Consider the following 20,265-nt stretch of genomic DNA (forward strand, 5'->3'; position numbering starts at 1 on the left):
GATTGATTTTCCGCAATTTTACCATTTGCAGAATGCAATTACTGTGAATTCTTTTCAATAGTGCTTAGTTCATGTCGTACCTCCTCTGGATGGGGAAGTTACAAGATGGATGGGGAAGATACAAGATGGATGGGGAAGATACAAACACTGGACTGGTCTATCAGAATGAACTGTTGGACTGGATTTTAATTTTACTTTTTGCATATTTTTCTGGTCAGGGCACAGGTTTTCCTATTAACATTGTCGTACATTCTCTACCATACGCAGAGCACCCTTTGTGCAGAGTACATGTAAAGCATAACCTGTTTAAAACTATCATGTGATCATGTGCACATTGGTAGCAACTACTAGATCAACTGTTGAATTTTTAGTCAATATTTTAGTGCTAGGATTAGATGTTGGAACTGGTACATACAGTATACGTACATGCACATCAACAAACAGTAATTAAACCTGTATATATGACTTTTCTCACATCTGTTTAAGCTCTATGTTTATACTGTAAAAAATGCCCAAAAAATGACAAAAAAGCATACGTTGTTTCAGCGGAACTGTTAATTGCTGTTTTAATTAGCAAGAAAATGATGTTACATCAACAAAAATTCCCCATTGTTATTTTAACAAAATGATGTGTTTGATGTTTTTTTTGCAGCAGGGATAACAAGTTCTTCGTTAAAATGAAAAATCCTTTTTTACAGTGATACATATGATTTCAAGCAGTGTTTTGTCTGCAAATGATCATTATTTTTGTCCTACTTAGAGTTATACCTTAAGTTCCAATACTCGATAGCCAGCCTATTTAAAATAGTTACTCATGTGATTGTGGTCATGATTTGTCAAGTCAATATGATTAAGATCCTATCAGGCTCACCCCAATGATACTACAAGCATTGGTCTTGTTGGGGTGAGCCCCACACTGCTAGTGTGTAGTCATTCAACGTATGACCATACGACCATCACATTCCCAAAACATCTTGTTACAAACACAGAAAGACAAGATGATGAAGAAAGGGATGCAACACACAAGCTATTATGTGTAGCCTACGGATACAGATTTTAAAAAATTATTCATAGATTATAGACACACAAATTACATAACAATAGACTAAAACATTAGCTATACTAAAGTCAAGTGGGACATTGGACATGGGGGAGGAGTGGGAACTGGTACAGACGATTGCGCGATCTTTGCAACAAAAACCGTCAAGCGAAAACCGAAAACGTGATCCATTTGCTTTGAAAAGGTGCTGAAATACGTAACAAGCTCACGTTTCCATTGACTTCCTGTGTTGCATAGATTCCGAAATCGTCTGTAGCCACTGGAGGCACACTTTGATGCTTGAATACAACCATATTTCAGCAAGTGTGTTGAGACACAGAGAACGTGATAGATGTGCCATTACAGTAGAAAGTAAAGAAGCCAGAGAGCCATGTGGTCATGGAAAGAGAGAATGCTTGTTAAAGGCATTTTGCATATGGATTTTCTCACATCTGTTTTAGCCCTGTGTTTAAGATTTCGAACAATGTTGTGTCTGGCAAGTTTTGTCTTACCTAGGGTTATAAACTAACACTACCTCAAGTTCAAATCCAGCCTGTTAATATAGCTACTTACAATCATGATTAGTTAAGTCAATATGATTAAGATCCTATCAGGCTCGTCCCAATGATGCTACAAGCATTGGTCTAGTTTATCCACTATCTACCTGCCCGCCTGCCTTCAGACAAGCGTAACTCAATAACCACTGGCCTGATTTTTTCACTGTTAAATGTCACTTTCAGTCTGACTGGTGCCTTCTGGCGCATTGCAGTATGTACAATGCATGCTTCATGGACTTACCTGTGTCCTCCTTTGTATCCCATTTAACTTTGCTGACAGTGAAAAATGTTAATTCATGGTAGTGCAGTACTGCTGTACACTGGTGTGCAATTAACCGGCTATTAACTGGTGTTGTCTAGGTCAGCCAATAACCTGTGAAGAAAGGGTAGTTGAAAGAGGCGGATATGGTCGGGTGCGGACACGGACATTTTCAAAAAGCACTTTTACATTTATATAACAGTTATTTTTCATAAAGTAGTATAACAAGGGAGGTCAGATTAGGCATCACACTCATCATAGCCATATAAAGTAGTGTAACAAGGGAGGTCAGATTAGGGATCATAGCCATATAAAGTAGTGTAACAAGAGAGGTCAGATTAGGGATCATAGCCATATAAAGTAGTGTAACAAGAGAGGTCAGATTAGGGATCATAGCCATAAAAAAGTAGTGTAACAAGGGAGGTCAGATTAGGGATCATAGCCATACAAAGTAGTGTAACAAGGGAGGTCAGATTAGGGATCATAGCCATATAAAGTAGTGTAACAAGGGAGGTCAGATTAGGGATCGTAGCCATATAAAGTAGTGTAACAAGGGAGATACACTAGTCTCTAATAGGCTGAAGTAGGGATAATTAAATGTCCACTAGTATATCTTTAGGTGTACCTTGTTTCGGTACTTTTTATGGCTAAAATTGCTAATTTCCCTACTAGTTCATATATATCATAATTCTGCCGTGATAATGTGATATATTGCTTGTACTAATAACTAGGTACTTTCCCCTTAATGTGTTGGTATTCTCTTGATCTTTCTATGATAAGTTTAACAAAGCAAATCTTCTACCTTATATGCTAGAATTATGCTCAATACTATTTCCAGCCAATTGTGGCCCAAACTTTGCTAGTATAGTGTTATCAAAATTGCTAGTACTACAGTGAAATATTGGCTTTTATTTGATACTATCATTTGTTCAATTTGAAGGATATATACAGAAACTGTTACCTTGTAGTATTGGAACTAAAATGTTGAAGATAGGTATTATCTTAAAGGTATAGGACCACAGTAGTGATTTGTTGATTTAACATTTTGTAGAACATTGACAGTCTAGCATGGGTGTGATGTCAATCCGATTATTGGTGGAACAGTATAATTAATCATTTATTTTTTGTAGGGGGTGACTGAATGTTACGAGTGCCAGCCCAAGCCAGCTGCAAAGACTTTCCCAGGGTGCACTATTAGGAATACTCCATCTGAGCCAATTCATTGTGTTGTCTGGGCCAAACATTTGTTCAAGTAATAAAGTTGTAATGGTTACCATATTAATCATGTAATCCATCCATTAGCCAGTTATATGGTGAACCAGATGCTGATGAAGATGTTTCACCTGACACTGCTGATCCTGAAGTGGCTGAAGCTTTGACTGATGAACTGCCCATTTCTCGGATATCCACAAGAGACTGGGTCACCTCATACGATTATCATCCTGACAAATTATTCCAAAAGGTATCATGTGAGTTTGACGAGTGTTACTCATTGTGCTGAACTGTAGTTCTTCACTGATGATATTAATTATTTATTAACAATGGACAAACTATGGCACACCCGTCGGCCACCAGTACCTTTAGACATTCATCGTTTACCAGTTGACGGTATGTAGTGTTAGTTCTCTACTCATTATGTTAACTAATTGACAGATGGTGGCAATGGTGAACTGCAGCTGCTACCAGACCAACGACTATGGTCCCTACAAACATGTGCTGACACATTTAAACAATGGTAGTCATAGTAATATTATGAACACTTATTTGAAGATGTTTTACCTTGTAGCATTACAAGTTTGAAGGAGAAACTCAACAAAGAAGGCGACTTTCTAGTTTGGGACAAAGACCATCCTACCAGTTTAGCATTTGTTACATGTGCAACTAACTTAAGGGCTCACATATTTGGGCTAGCTCGCCTGTCCCAGTTTGAAGTGAAGTGTATGTTATTATATCATATGCCAGGGGAGGTTGGCTATACATGTCACTGTTTCATTTCATGATGGCCAACTAATTCAACATTGACACCTCAAATTGATCGAACTGTGAATTATATATCCAGTGTCATAGAGTCCTTATAAACCCACCATGTTGCTTTCCTAGCTAATAAACAAGCTCATACCTGGTGCCATGCATGTTTGGTGTAATTGTACTTCATAGTATGAGTTGTACCTCATAGAGTTACAGTGTGAGGTCACTTATGAGGTCATTGCACCTCATAAAGTTACAATATGAGGTCAACCTCCTCTGGTTTGATGGGTTGTATACAGTCATTGGACTGGACTACTGGACTAAGTTATTTTTCTTTCTCCTGTCTTTTAAGCATATATTTGGGCAATTGGTTGTAGTTATTGCTACATTTAATATACAGGTTGACCTGTCTACTTTGTAATACCTGTGTATTTTAACACAATGAGCAGGTATCATTTGCCGGTCAATCTTGAAAGAGACAGCTGATAATTACATCAATGTGTTTTAAATAAAAATATATACTGTTTTGTAGTTGAACATTTCTTTCATGGCATGATCTCCAGAAAGTCATGCATGACTACCATTCTTCTTATCATGGAGTATAAATCATACAGTAAATGTTTAGCTATATAATAACCATGTGATCCTAATACAAGTAATGGTCTTCCGAGTTAGCAAAATTAAGTGACTGTCTTGCTATTCCATCCATTGGTAGGTGATACATACACCCTGTATAGAAAATCTGACATTCTGGCATGGCTACACTGCTTTCTTTTGTGTGTGGAGGTGGGAGTAGTCTAACTACACTAAGATAAGCATATTCTATTAAACAATAACCAGTTGACCAATATTTGGTGAAAAAGAAAAAAAAGCCGAGTCCAGTCCACTAGTCCAGTCAAGTGATTGTATACCAGTTTAATGTGCTGCTATATTGTTGCTATAGCAATGGCAGGAAACATAGTACCTGCCATTGCTAGCACTAATGCTGTAGTGGGCGGAGTCATCGTCATGGAAGCATTAAATGTCATCAGCTCTAGTATTGACAAGTGCAAATCTGTGAGTGATCACATGATGTCACATCAAGGACTATATAATGCTAATTTGTCTTAGACGTATTTGAGATGTCAACCAAATGCTCAGAAAAGTGTTCTAGTAAGATGTGCATTAGTTCATCCTAATCCTTCATGTTATGTCTGTAGTGAACAGCCAGAGGTTTGTTTGTGTGTGTGTGTGTGTGTGTGTGTGTGTGTGTGTGTGTGTGTGTGTGTGTGTGTGTGTGTGTGTGTGTGTGTGTGTGTGTGTGTGTGTGTGTGTGTGTGTGTGTGTGTGTGTGTGTGTGTGTGTGTTTTGGGTACAAGGTGCTGAATGATGAAATTACTTTTATTATTCCAAGATTGTTCCCCTGCAGAAGTGTTGCACCCTCTCGGGGTGTGCCATGTTTATACCAAATCAAACTTTTTCATGTTAGAACATTGTTAGATGTAGAGAGATCAATTGATACTGTTAAACGGATTGCTAGATCTGATAAAAGAAAAATAATAACTAGGCGTTGTATGAGTTAAATTAGTGTCATATTAATGTAGCAATGCTACAAGAGATCAACAATGCTATGTTGATATCAACCATAAGCCTGGAAGGCTGGTCGTTTCTGTTGCACATTGTGGTAGAAGGCACATGTGTCTTCTTGAAGTAGATAGGAGAATCAATTCTCTTCAAGATGCTATCCCCTTGATTCCACTTGGGACACTTCAATGCTCATGTTGGTTCCAGAAGTGTGGATGATCAGTAGTGGTATGAAAGATGACTTTAGTTATGGTGATTTAAATGAGGCAGGAGAAGAGTTGTCTAGCTGCTAATGAGGCTACAGTTGGTTCAAGAAGAAAGACATATGAAGAAAACTTGGCAACATTCTGGCATTGTATTGATTATGTAATCACTAAGAAGGAGAGATGTTTGGTTGTTGTGATGCGTGTAGCTGACTGTAATAGTGATCACAGGTTATTGAGGGCTAAGATCATAATTTATTGGAAGAAATATTTTGGTTAGAAGTTAATATGAAGAGGTACGTAGGACGTTTCCAGTCTTCAGGATGGGAGTGGAGATGACCAAGGCGAGTTGACAAGGTATCTTGTGAGTGTAGATGACACTCTAAGGACAAATTGAAATGATGCATGATGGAAACATATTAAATACTCTTGTCTTTATCCAAAGGCTGGCAAGGTACTATGATGGCACCATTCAAGAAAAGTAGAAATGTTCATTATGTGAAACGGCTAGAGCACATTTAGGATATTCTACAAGGAGAGATTGGTTTCAGGATAATCAGACCATTAATTCAGAAGAGAATAGGTTGTATAGTCTGTGGCTGAGGAGGTTTGTGATGCATCCATAAGTATAGGTTAGGAACCTAGACTGAGGCTCTTCGTGGTTTCTAAAACACGAAGAGCCGAGGGCGTGGTTCCTAACCGACTTAGAAAATGTGGGCGTTATATATATCGCTATGTAGGTGAAACCATTGTGGGATTGAGTTATATGTTGTTTCAAAATCGTCACAGTGTTAAAACAAGTCATGCGACCATGGCCAGTGAGAAGATTGCACGTGTTTTCGAATCAGTTAAAGCTTGTAGCTAGCTACATTATCACTGCTTCTGTTTGCTGGTGGATCAAACAAAGAGTGATAGCTACTGTGACAATAAAGTTAAAGCCAGCACTACCAAGGGTTTAAAGTAAGTGGTAACATTGTTGTCAGTGATTAATAATACTTGGTCTGGCGCTAGGCCTTCTGTGACTAAGCCAGTATATACACGATTTCACACCTACATAACTTTTTTTACAAGAAACAAATAAACATTCTACAAGAAAGTTTACCTATTTAGTTCTTTTAATAGGAAGTCCGCTTAAAGTACACTAAAAGCATATTAAACAGGCTTAAAACACTGACGGGCATTAAATAGAACCCCATTATATTTCTGAAATTCTCCGTTTATGATAGCAAATGTACTTACAACGTTATAGTCTAGCTCCCATAATCAAATTGGCGTAGGTGTGCTTATAAAACGAATGGATCAAGCTCTGTTGGTCTTAGGCTATTAGCCTGTATTGCAGAGCATGCATAGCAAATCAATGATTGAAAGTGAGATTTGCAATGTTGAGGTCTATCTGCTAGCAGGTTTCTAACTAAGTTAGTTAGAGACCTGTTAACAGGTTTCTAACCATTTTAGAAACCTACTAGCAGGTTTTTAAAGACCTCATTATCTGCCAAAGATCAAAGCATACTATGCATAGCATTTTCTAAGGCTGGTTAAGGAGGAATAGTTTTGTGTAAGGTTAAAGAGCAGAGAGAGGAAGACACAATAGCAAAACACTATGGAGACGTGTTAAAGACACAGATATGGTGAGGGATTGTGTGTCTTTCTAGTGAAGAGTAGCAAGAGAGATGCAGAGGCGGATATGTTCCAGCTGAAAATCCCTAGTGCGCACTGAAACCCTAAGGTAGATTTTTTTTTTAATCACCGAAACTTGAATTTTTGTTTGCCTGCCTGCCTGACCACAATTGCAAGGTTGGAGGCCAAACAAAGCAGCGCACGGCCACCTTTTTATGCCACAATAGCAAACTCACCAGTGGGATGTGCCTTTGGGGTTCCAACAAGTGTGTGCCCTCTGCACCTTGTTTTCCTTTATCTTTAATCAGGCAAGTTGTCTTCTTGATGCAATGAAACCATATCGAAGTGTTAATTTACCATATCAATACTTTCCTTGAGCAGCATATTTGTATGCCGCAAACTTAATTTAAACACTTACACTTGGTAGATACCTGTAGGTAACGATTGAGCACTGAGACCGTGCCTCTTAACAATTGATCATGATGACAACACCATGTTATTATTTGTCTAGCTGTATTCATCATGCTAGTATATGAAATAGTGACACACCACGCCCTTTGGTATGAAAGGCTAACTTGAGATACTCTAATACAGCAGTTACCCTAATAGAACAGTCATGTGTGCATAGCTTTATGCAATAACAAAAAGACCAAGCAAACTAGTATATTAAAAATTAGTAATTTAAAAATAAAGTAGGGATCCGAACAATAAAAAGTAGTGAAACAAGAGATGAATGATGGTATTACAGCATAGCTTGGTGGGAAAATCCCTACTTTGGCATGTCCCACCAAGCTATGTTGTAATACCATCATTCATCTCTTGTTTCACTACCTTTGATCACTTGGATACCTACTTCATTTTAAATTAATAATATTTAGTGAAGTTCGCTGCATGTAACATTGGTAAATTCCTCTTACTACACAAGATATCACAGCAATTAGTAGTTCTAAATACAATGAACTAATAAATAGAAGAAACACAGTCCCATATCTGGTACGCATGTCCGTCCACTCCTACTTTTTGTTATTAGTTCGTGTAATGGTGTCTGATGGTAAAGACAACCCCGAGACAGGGGTAACTAACGTAGAGATGACAGAGAGTCGCGGAACAATTGGACAACCAGCTACACAATTTGCTGATCCAGTGTTTGGAGGATGGCGGCCACATGGTAAAGAAAAGTACAACAACTAACCAAGATGTGATGGCTGGACGGCCCTGGTAACCATTCGATGGCCAGTTCCTTTCCCCACACCTTTTTGGTAAACGAAAACGGCTCCGCCCATTGTTGCTGCCGTGTATAGCTCTCAACACTTCCCCTGTTGCTTTCACAAGTGTGTTGGGCCACTGGATCCACAACTGTGTTGGGCCATCCTGGTTCCGTAAGTGTGCAGGACCAGGAAGTGGAGGAAATCAACCAAACCAGTCTAAGTTGATAGCCTGTACTGTGCTGGCTGACCAGTTAACCCAACCAGTAAGAGCAGAACAATTTATAAACATACTTGAAGATTTCGATGATTGTGCAGAGCCATGGGAGTTTAAAGTAGTGTTTGACTTTATTTATTTTAAACACATTTGGTGATGGATGACTAACAGAGTTAAGAAAGGTTAGCTAAAGTAGACTACTCCAAGCTAGATTTCTTGTGATGGAGTGTTTTCGGGCAGTTACTCATGTGTGACAGCTGGTATAGCAGAAATAAATTTCAATTTTGTAGTGATTGTGTATTGAAGTGTATTAGAAAGTAGTTTAGCTTAGTTAGTTTGTTCTAGAGTTGATAGTTTTGTGTGTGTTCTATTTAACAATCACCCCGATGCGCTATCCTGCTATTTGCGATGGTGTTGTCAGCAGAGTTGCTATGAAGTAAGGAATGTAAAATGTTAAAGACAGCATAAACAAGTTAGAATCTACTTTTCAATTATTCTGCTATTCCGTATTCTGGATTTTACTATTTCCATGTTTACTCTATGGTGTATAGTGGCCCCACCTGGTTAGTTTAATCTTTTAGCAACAGAACATTTGTATTGTGTCAACAAGAGTAACAATGCAGGTGAGAACCACAGCCTACACCCAACCTTCCCTGACCTGACAAATGTCAGACCAAACAAGGCAATCTTGCTAATTAGTCGGTAAATGTCCAATGGTCGACTTACACACCTGGTACGGATGGTACGAGTATCGGTATTGGTCAATTGCAAGTCTACAATACAGATATTTCACTGGTTATATGTACTATTAAAAGTAGTATAAGTATCGTGAAAAGCACCTTACTGGTGAAAGTGACATAGTTGTCAAGTGGTTAAGTTATGTAGTTGGATATCTATGTCTAGGATAGAGTATCGATAGGCCGGTCTATCTACTGAATTCTTACTATAGTCCTGAGTTGGTTTATTTGCAATACTTTTTTGGTGGTTGATTTTTTCGTTCTGTGATTACAGACAAGTTTGGATAAAAACCTTTTTGTGAACAGTCATAATACCAAGGATTACAGTGTTGAAAAAGATTATGCTTCATACTCTAATGCATATCGGTTGAAGTATCAGATTAGTATATGATATCGGTTTATTAGAAAACCTATATCGGAAATAGACAATAAATATTGGATATCCATATTGGATGTTATAAAACTGTGCGTGGGCAAGACCAAAAGAGAAGTGTACTTTAAATCTCATAAAATATGCTTTAGGACAAACAGTGCTTTATTATACGATTAAAGCACTCTTTGTGGGCACAGTTGCCCACGTGCTCTAGTGCTGGCTTATAGTCTGCGGTGCTCACGCCAGTACGACTAATCACACAAGCTGGTGAAGGCTGATAGCCTGCACCGAGCTGAGTGGTCAATTACCCCAGCTAACATGTGTGTTACCACTGGATTGCTTTTATAGACATACCTAAATGCTTCGATGATGGATGGGGGAGAAGGTAACATTGATGTTACGTTTGTTAATGTAAACAGAAGTCCTGGAGATATCATGGAAATACTTCACCATGTGCCACAATAGAATCGATTGTGGGTTGTGACCAAAACCTGCCGATGAATGTCTACCATGCCAAGCTATGGTGAATTACGTGTGAGTTACTTTGTTAAACCAGCATTCAGGCTGCTAATAATTCGTGCAACGCGTGTTTATTTTGAGTCCTAGTGTACGGTGAAGCTATACAACTAGAAAGTTCCATAAATCATTTAATCCTTAAACCCGCATCTGTTTTATAAAACGCAAGCACTGAAAACGCATAATCCAGAAAACTGGATCGCATGCATGCCTTGTAAAACTAAACTCTATAACACAAAAACTGTTAAAGCTATCTAAAAACAACAAACATCATCTTACTCACCATTAAATTTTGTTTTAAATGGTCCCATAATTTGTCACATTCATCCAACCCAGAGATACTCGCTTCACTTTGAAAGAGTAAAACAACTATCCCTCCATCTTCCTTCTTCACATAACGATGTACAAAGGGCCATAACTTGGCCGTATTTCATGGTATTGTCTTTTGCTTGGTGTCATGTTACTGTTCAGGTGATGGCAATTCAGTTGATATATAGATGTCATGTGATAATGTCACTGTTGAATGAGCACAGTGGCAATATGAACGTGGAAGGACTGAAAATGATTCAGCGCATCGTGGCGGGTGAGTTCCTTGTTTGTATGTTGAAAGTTTATATACTGGCAGATAGCTTACTCTTTGCCAATTAATAAAATCTGTTTTTTGAAGTGATCAGATAAACACTTCATGAGATATGCTTGTTTGTAACCGCCTGTGTAGATTGGCAAAAGTATTGTGTATTTTCAATTCATTTTTTATCAAATCCAGTTTTCTGGATTATGCGGGTTTAAGGGTTAAAGCATTGCCTTGCTTGTGCTATATGAAAAATAAAGCACTCGGTGCTTTGCCTTGATGCTAGTAAAGCACTTGGCTTTGCCTCGTGCTTTATTAGCATCTTGGCCATGCTCCTCATGCTTTATTTTTCATATAGCACAAGCAAGGCAATGTTTTAACATAAAAATTATACTAAAATGTGGTATCGGTACAGCCCTACTATATTCTTCTCTCGCCCACTCTTTTACGTGCTATATTTGATGTATAGCACTCGCGACAGGGCTAACTCCAGTGGTAGATCCAAGTGGGGCATGGGCCCTCCACCCTAAAAAAGCATTATACAAGGTGTAGATACTCTAATAGAGCAGTCAGTCAAATAGTCTAATAGAACAGTCACCACACATAACACTATCCATAGTTGTCAAGTATAAAAACAAGCATCTGCAGCACTATTCCATGCATGGGCACACTTAGATTGCTAAGGATATTTTGCAAATGGAATGCACGTTGTCTTGTGTATGCTATTCTTTGGTCCATGATAATTATATTGTAGCTATAACCAGCTGAACTACTCATGACTTCATTTATCCCTATACTACTCTTAACCCTTTGGTCCTGAGCGCTACTTATAGAGGCTTTGGTTCTTAAAAATGAAAGTTATTTATGAAAAATACACATTTTGACATACAAACTTGGGCTCCTGTTACTCTGTGTAGGGACCACCTATTCCTTTGTGGTTTGCGTTGAACTACTCACAAAGAATAGATCTACAACATTACATAACTTTTACTAACCTTATTTATTCCATCTCTCCTTTGTGACAGGTAGTATCATCGTAACTATCGTCTTAAAAACAGCCAAAGATTCTTTCAAATGCAGATTCGTCTTACATCACGCTCGATTGTGCTACAATGCTCAGATAAAGCTTAGGATATTATCCAATAACCACAGAGTAGCATGGTACAAACCGTATATTTATAGGATATTTTGTTTACAAGATATATGCATTTGAATGCATACATGTAACAAGAGCCACTATATTATTAACTTATAGGGTCCAAAGGGATAATTATATAATTATTATATAAACTACATAATTATAGTCCACTTAGAAAGCAGTATGATTTAGCTATTTATGCTTATATCCACTCCACATAAAAAAATTTTAGCCCTGAAACATGAAATACCTTTAGCTTCTTGGGGGTTGCACCCCCTAGACCCCTTGCTCCATATGCCTACTAGCTTGGTGCACCCCCTCTTGGCAAACCCTGAATCCATGCCAGAACTCTTGACAATATTTTTATATATGTGTGTGTGTCTGTGTCTGTGTCACCAGGTGACTCTGAAGATAAGCTGTAAAGAAGCCATGTCAGTGGAAACATTACTGGAGAAGGTAATGACTAGTCTAGGGTTTCCACTGTGAAAAGTCAAAGTCATCATGTCTTGGTAATCATTTTGCAAGTTTGTTGATAAACAGAAGACAAGTACGAATTCATGAAATAATCAGGAGTAAAACGGTTCATAGTTACACAACAAAGCCTAATATTTTCAGTCGTAAAGTGATGAAATATGGTCACGTGCGTTCTTTGTTTAAATAAGCTGTAGTAAGCTTGTGAAGCCAAAGGTACGCCATATAAATATACATGCATTCTTATGAACTTTTATAGAGGTATGTTTGACGTACCTTTGGCTTGACAAGATTAATACAGCTCATTCATTGTCATTTAAGCAAAGAACGCACGTGACCATATTTCGTCACTTTACGACTGAAAATATTAGGCTTGGTTGCGTAACTATGAACCGTTTTACTCCTGGGTTTTTTTGTGAATTTGTACTTGTCTTTCGTTTATCAACAATCGTGTACAGTGATTACTAAGAAATAGTGACTTCGACTTTTCACGGTGGAAACCCTACTACTAGTGTTAGTGTAATGACTACTAGTGTTAGTGTCATTAGCTTATTGCACATGATTAGGTTTTGAAGACACAACTGGAATTGGCAGCTCCAGATGTTGAAATTGATGATGGTAAAGGTTAGTTTGTGCATTTCATTGCTATTGGGACATGCTGTATATTAGGTACTATACTAATATCAAGTGAAGAAGGTGAAACTGATGATAATCTTACCTTCTCATTGGACAAATTTGGAATACGAGATGGTAGCAGATTGAAAGTTGATGACTTTGTACACAACACTAAACTTCTCATTAATATTGAGTATTGGTAGGTGTGTTTGATGTGTGCGTGTGTGTAGCTGTAGCAATATGTCATTGCAGCGATCTTGAGGATAGTATGTTTGAAATTGTTAGATCAGCCAAATCAGAACAGAGTACAGGTATGCTGAACAATTTATGGCTTTTATTAATTGTAATCTTATAGGTGTTAAGCGGAAGGCATCAGAAGAAATTGCACAACTTAGCAAGAGGGTTAGAGAGAACTAATTTACAAGACAACTCTATCACTAGAATATTGATTATGTAAATAATTTTATGCATGTTAATTGTTTTCCACCAGTATCAGTCTCAAATTAATTATGTAGTTCTTTGCCTAGTAGCTAGTTAGTGTATTTCATATCTAAAAACATAATATAACCATTTCTTTGTTGGATTATTTTTCACACTGCAGAAATGAGATTAAGATACTCTAATAGAACAGTTACTTAATAGCTACAGCAGTCAGAAAACACTAATATACTATTATTATGTACCTATCAATGTCAAGCCCCACCCCCAGTACGGGCTATGTGGGGCGTTAGGAGGGGATTTGAACTTTTTGCCCCCAGGGGTGGGGAATTTGAACAAGCGCTCTATAGTAGCATTGATCCTTTACAGTAGTTTTATAAGATAGTGAAGCGCGAGAGAACACGTGATAAAACTGCAGCACCTCGTGTACTTTGTCACTGTGGCTTCTGTTTTTACAACACGTTGGTTGTCAAATCCCCTTCCTATCCCCACCTCATAGGGTGGGACTATGGATTTGACCTGATAATTCACCCCCAGGTAGGGGAATTTGAATTTCCACTTGATCAAATCCCCACCCTCCCCTTACTGGGGGGTGGGGCTTAACATTGATAGGTGCATTATTATTATCAATTTTAGTCAAATGACAAGGGTTGCACAAAAGGCTGAGCCTGCAAACGTGCTCCCCAAAAGGACAAAACGGTACAAGATACAAGGATAACACACAAATACAAAAAACAAATAAAACAGTACGATAGCAGATAAATACAAATCAACATTTAGTTAAAAAAGAAAGCGCCGGAGGGCAACACGGAAAAGTTTGGGGTCAGTTATCTATAAGATATTGTATAAGGTACGTTGTTAAGGAAAGGTGAGTTGATGAAAAAGAAAACCTATAAGCATTGATGGTGGACATAGAGGTGTATATGGCTGATGGATTTGAATGTCTATTAACGGTTTCTAATAAAACAATCAGTTCTAGAAGATACCGTAGATTCCTTAAAATTTCGGCATCACTAAATATTCGGCACTCCCCGTGCTTTGAACACAACGTGCTCTAAATTTCGGCAAGCGGAAAGAAAGTTTCTATTATAAGCGCGCTATAGCTAATTTTTCGGCACTTGGAGTACTAGTTGACAAAGGTTTATTTAGTACTGAGGATTCCCAGTGACCTTAGGGTTATATTACAGTAAAATAAGGGCTCGTCCCAAAGGCTCCAAACAGTGGAGACATTCAGTTGTGCTCAGCTGAAGTGGCAAAGGAATCATATTGCACAGATGCATTAGTCAGTTGTTGACCAAAGCATGAGCTTGGTAGCTGTATAGTAACAGAGATTGTTTTTCTTTAGTAGCTCAATGTTGTTTTGATATATATATATGTACCTCAGATTGTGGTATTATAATTTTAGCTCACAGTGGGTATAGGCAACTATGTACCTATCCTGGGTTATGGTATGTAACTGTGTGCTGGTGGCTATTATAGTCTCACCAGGTGGGAGTGCCACTCACACAATCTTCACTATTTGGTTTATAGCTGTATGGCTATATGTGTAGTTGTATTATTTGACTGGCAAGTTTAATTCGTCGTGTAATAGCTACACGGAGACCAAATGGGTTGAGAATTTCCCATTATAAATATCCATCGTACTGGTCACGACCGGTTTCGTTTCAGCTCTACGCCGGAAACTCATCAGGCAACCTTAGACGCGGATTTAGTATTGCCAGAGTAGTGTTGTACTACTTTATGGTGAAGAATTGGTAGCCCGGTATGAGATACTCGGGCCGACGCGTTATGTAGCGTCTGACGTCACGGCGTGGGGACGATATTGTTTCTGAGTGTTTCGAAGTGTGAAAACCACGTGATATGGTGACACTTGTTGATAACACTTATTCCAAGTTTTGGAATATGTAGAATTGTAGTTTGTATCACAAGATTGGGGGTTTACTTTGTTATAGCGTCAATATACTCAGTGTGTTAGCTATAGAATTAGAATGAAACACCTTTGTATGAGCTAGCCTGACTGTGTATAGCTAGTTAGGTATAGTTATAGTTAGGTTAGAACACAGGGGGTCTGGAGATTATGTTAGGGCAGTGAGTAGACAGATCACGCGAGTACAAGTTACAAGGGGGTTCCATACGTCCTCAACAATCGACACCCACTTTTCTACACATCATCTGATTCGGCTCATCGAGCTGAGTTGTTTGATACGTAGTTTCAAGTCATCGGATCAAAGATGACCGAGTTATGGCCTTTCAAACTTTTCTACATACATATTCAGTTTTATATGCATACACATATACATACATACATACATACATACATACATACATACATACAAACTTTTCAAAGTCAATCAATCAGTCAGTCACTTACATCATGCAAACTATTATGTGTAGATCAAGTTAATGTCCATCTGGTGAGGGCGAATATTAATTAGACGGTGCTACGTAACCCTAGGGTGGTGGACATTAGGGTTAGGGTTAGGGTTAGGGTTAGTGTTAGTGGTTGGATTGGATTCAGCTCCAGAAGAAGCTGGGACCAATCCTGCACCATCCGTCCTGGCGTTTGTTGCCTGTTCTCCAAGGTTTGAGACATTAGATTCTATAGGTTGGCTTTGAGGGGTCACTGGCAACTGCCTTCCACTCCTTAAGATGGTTGGTGGTGGTTGTGTGGCCATTACTAAGTAGATTGATTACAATTATATAATTTAGAAACAAAAAAGGGGGGAGTACAAACACACAAGTACACAAGACACATACACAACTACAATTAATGTTATACAAGCAGTAAAAACAAAAAAGTTACGTATACAGTTCCAATTCAGCGGTCAAAAGGAGGACCGGTTTCGACAAGGAGTCTTCATCAGCTTCTTTATTAATAGAATGATTCATATTGCATTAGTTGTTGTTCTTATAGTTGAGGAGTTGTCATGAGGTCAGGGTCAGTTTGTTGTTTTTTATTTTTTGTTTTTATTTAACACGTTCAGTCCAAAGGGTACTTTAGTTTTCATCAATTGAATATATTCCATTTCTTTAGCTTTTCTGGCTCTCATATCCTTTACCTGGTCTATGATGGTAATTGTAAATATTTCAAAGGTTGCATTGTGTTTCTTCAGATGGTCATAGATAGGTCTATCCACTGCGGTTTTCTGTGTGTTCCTGTGTCTTTTCATCCTTGCTCTTACACTGGTACCGGTTTCTCCGATATATTGTTTCCCACACTTTGTACAGTCCAATAAGTAGATTGCCCCTGTGGTATCACATGAGTAGATAGTCTCTATTGGGTATCTGATCTTAGTTTGGTGGCTGTAAAAGTAGCTCCTAGGTGCAAGTTGTTTACACATTCCACATTGTCTATGTCTACATTCGATATTCTTAGCTGGCCATAAGATTTTTGGCAAACTAGGAGGTTGATGAGTGTTGGTATCTGTTTCGATTGTCCCCTCTAACTTAGCCTTGGTAATTCGACGTCCTATGTTAGTTCCCAAGGTATATGCTACTCTTGGTGTTCTAGGTAAGAGTATTTTTCTGGTGTTCTCGTCATTAGCAAAAATTCCCCAGTTTTCTTCCAATACTTTCTTCATTGGTAAATTTCTATCAAAGTCACAGACCATAGTTACAAATTCTCTTTCACTTGCCTGTCTATCCCCTTGCAGTTTCTCATCTCTGGATTCAAAGGGGATGATATTCTTGTCCACAACTTTCTTAGGAAATTGTCTATCCTTGAATTTAGTTTTTAGCATATCCATGGTGGCTTCATAACCTTCTTTCTTACTACTGTTTCTGAGTATTCTTGTATTTTCCCCGGTAACAATTGCTCCATAAATTGATTGGGGGTGGTATGAGTCGCCCCTGATGTATGAGAATGTGTTTGTCTTCTTAAAATGTGGAGTCACGAAAGCTCTTCCCTCTTCTATATGAATATTAACATCTAAATATGGTAAGGTAGTAGGGGATGTTTCGAAAGTAAATTTAATTGATGGATGTACTTGGTTTAGATGTTCCTTGAATGTATTGAATTCTTCCAAAGTGGCTGACCATATTAAAATTATATCATCAAGGTATCTTCTGTAATAGGTTGGTTGTACAGGGTAGTTAAAGATGTGTTCCATTTCCAAGTTGGTCATGTACAAATTTGCATAGTTTGGGGCCATCTTAGTTCCCATGGCAACTCCTCTAATCTGTAAGAAAAATAGATCTGCAAAATTAAAGCAATTATATTTCAATACAAAAAGTAGGACATTCCTAATAAAACATGTGGGGGGGTAAGTGGGGTCATTATAATTATCAATAAAGGTTAAAATTACATCAATTGAATGCTCTATAGGTATACTTGGATACAGGGAGGATACGTCTGCTGTCACCAGGAGGCTGTTTAGTGGAATATGGAGTTGTTCCAGTTCTTTGATGACTTGTGTAGTGTTTTTTTAAAATGTGTTTGTATTGTTCCACAATTGGTTTCAACAGGATGTCAATAAGTGCAGAGAGTTTACAGGTGGGGCTGTTAATGTTAGAGACAATGGGGCGAACGGAAATTGGGTCCTTGTGTAGCTTCTTTAAGAAATAAATGAGTGGGGTCCTGGGTTCATCGTCTGTACTAAGGAAGTTGAATAAATCTAAGTTGATAATGCCCCTGTCTAGGCTGTGTTTAAGAAACTTACAAATTACTTTATGTAGTTCCTGGTTGATGTCTGTCTCAAGTCTCTGGTAAACTTGTTCATTATTCAGGTGGTTCATTGCATCCTCAATGTATCTCTCTCTGGTTTCCACAGTTATTTTGTCTCCCTTATCACTTTTACGAATTACAATATCTTTGCGTTTCTGAAGTAAATTTAGGGTCGTTCTCTGTTGTTTAGTAAAGTTGTCCCTTTCCTCTCTCCGTTCATTGAATTCTTCTTCTAACTTGTCCTTAGTCTGTTTGATATACTGTTCTATGATGGCTTCAGAGGTGGTTGAAGTGTTGGTCGGGTGCTTAATTGGTAGATAGGGATGTTTAGGAATGTCATATCTATAAGGACTGATATACGACACAAGGGTAGTTTTAAAATTTTCTAATCTGCTTGTACACTTATCTAATTGTATGTATTTATATGGAATAAATTTAAGTCCCTTACTCAGAATGGCTGCCTCATGTATTGATAGTTCTGCGGGGGAAATGACCTCGATGCTATTTGTATAAAATTCCTTAAGTTGTTTACGATATCGCCAAGCTCTCTTTCTATTCTTTCCAATTGGTTTGGTTGCTGGCGGTTGTTTTGTGCCATCCAGTTTGGGTAGACAGTGTGGTAATTCCTTGGCTGATTGTTCTGACTTTGTGTGTATTGTCTCTCACGTGGGTCAGGTTGGTTCTGAGTTTGCCTCGACCAGGGTTAGGGTTAGGGTTAGGGTTAGGGTTAGGGTTAGGGTTAGGGTTAGGGTTAGGGTTAGGGTTAGGGTTAGGGTTAGGGTTAGGGTTAGGGTTAGGGTTAGGGTTAGGGTTAGGGTTAGGGTTAGGGTTAGGGTTAGGGTTAGGGTTAGGGTTAGGGTTAGGGTTAGGGTTAGGGTTAGGGTTAGGGTTAGGGTTAGGGTTAGGGTTAGGGTTAGGGTTAGGGTTAGGGTTAGGGTTAGGGTTAGGGTTAGGGTTAGGGTTAGGGTTAGGGTTAGGGTTAGGGTTAGGGTTAGGGTTAGGGTTAGGGTTAGGGTTAGGGTTAGGGTTAGGGTTAGGGTTAGGGTTAGGGTTAGGGTTAGGGTTAGGGTTAGGGTTAGGGTTAGGGTTAGGGTTAGGGTTAGGGTTAGGGTTAGGGTTAGGGTTAGGGTTAGGGTTAGGGTTAGGGTTAGGGTTAGGGTTAGGGTTAGGGTTAGGGTTAGGGTTAGGGTTAGGGTTAGGGTTAGGGTTAGGGTTAGGGTTAGGGTTAGGGTTAGGGTTAGGGTTAGGGTTAGGGTTAGGGTTAGGGTTAGGGTTAGGGTTAGGGTTAGGGTTAGGGTTAGGGTTAGGGTTAGGGTTAGGGTTAGGGTTAGGGTTAGGGTTAGGGTTAGGGTTAGGGTTAGGGTTAGGGTTAGGGTTAGGGTTAGGGTTAGGGTTAGGGTTAGGGTTAGGGTTAGGGTTAGGGTTAGGGTTAGGGTTAGGGTTAGGGTTAGGGTTAGGGTTAGGGTTAGGGTTAGGGTTAGGGTTAGGGTTAGGGTTAGGGTTAGGGTTAGGGTTAGGGTTAGGGTTAGGGTTAGGGTTAGGGTTAGGGTTAGGGTTAGGGTTAGGGTTAGGGTTAGGGTTAGGGTTAGGGTTAGGGTTAGGGTTAGGGTTAGGGTTAGGGTTAGGGTTAGGGTTAGGGTTAGGGTTAGGGTTAGGGTTAGGGTTAGGGTTAGGGTTAGGGTTAGGGTTAGGGTTAGGGTTAGGGTTAGGGTTAGGGTTAGGGTTAGGGTTAGGGTTAGGGTTAGGGTTAGGGTTAGGGTTAGGGTTAGGGTTAGGGTTAGGGTTAGGGTTAGGGTTAGGGTTAGGGTTAGGGTTAGGGTTAGGGTTAGGGTTAGGGTTAGGGTTAGGGTTAGGGTTAGGGTTAGGGTTAGGGTTAGGGTTAGGGTTAGGGTTAGGGTTAGGGTTAGGGTTAGGGTTAGGGTTAGGGTTAGGGTTAGGGTTAGGGTTAGGGTTAGGGTTAGGGTTAGGGTTAGGGTTAGGGTTAGGGTTAGGGTTAGGGTTAGGGTTAGGGTTAGGGTTAGGGTTAGGGTTAGGGTTAGGGTTAGGGTTAGGGTTAGGGTTAGGGTTAGGGTTAGGGGTGTAGGGGTTAGGGTTAGGGTTAGGGTTAGGGTTAGG

General features: G+C 39.0%; 1 protein-coding gene across 2 annotated transcripts in view; it reads left to right on the forward strand.

The window, feature by feature from the left end:
- LOC136251558 (SUMO-activating enzyme subunit 2-like) overlaps positions 1 to 13,556 on the forward strand; it is a 32,819-nt gene extending 19,263 nt beyond the window's left edge. Inside the window, exons 5-16 of one of the 2 annotated variants that reach the window (XR_010699123.1) lie at positions 2,986 to 3,107; positions 3,158 to 3,317; positions 3,364 to 3,463; positions 3,509 to 3,590; positions 3,642 to 3,793; positions 4,767 to 4,879; positions 4,934 to 5,035; positions 12,363 to 12,419; positions 13,001 to 13,058; positions 13,104 to 13,252; positions 13,302 to 13,360; positions 13,405 to 13,556. Coding sequence is in view for 1 of the 2 variants with exons in the window: in XM_066044030.1 (XP_065900102.1) it covers positions 2,986 to 3,107; positions 3,158 to 3,317; positions 3,364 to 3,463; positions 3,509 to 3,590; positions 3,642 to 3,793; positions 4,767 to 4,879; positions 4,934 to 5,035; positions 12,363 to 12,419; positions 13,001 to 13,058; positions 13,104 to 13,248; positions 13,302 to 13,360; positions 13,405 to 13,466 (1,212 nt within the window). In the remaining variant the exon portion in view is untranslated. The remainder of the gene's footprint in view (positions 1 to 2,985; positions 3,108 to 3,157; positions 3,318 to 3,363; positions 3,464 to 3,508; positions 3,591 to 3,641; positions 3,794 to 4,766; positions 4,880 to 4,933; positions 5,036 to 12,362; positions 12,420 to 13,000; positions 13,059 to 13,103; positions 13,253 to 13,301; positions 13,361 to 13,404) is intronic. The other variant, XM_066044030.1, reaches the window with a different exon arrangement.
- Positions 13,557 to 20,265: the final 6,709 nt, after the last annotated feature.

This window comes from Dysidea avara, chromosome 3, assembly GCF_963678975.1.
Source record: "Dysidea avara chromosome 3, odDysAvar1.4, whole genome shotgun sequence".
Classification (NCBI taxonomy): Eukaryota; Metazoa; Porifera; class Demospongiae; order Dictyoceratida; family Dysideidae; genus Dysidea; species Dysidea avara.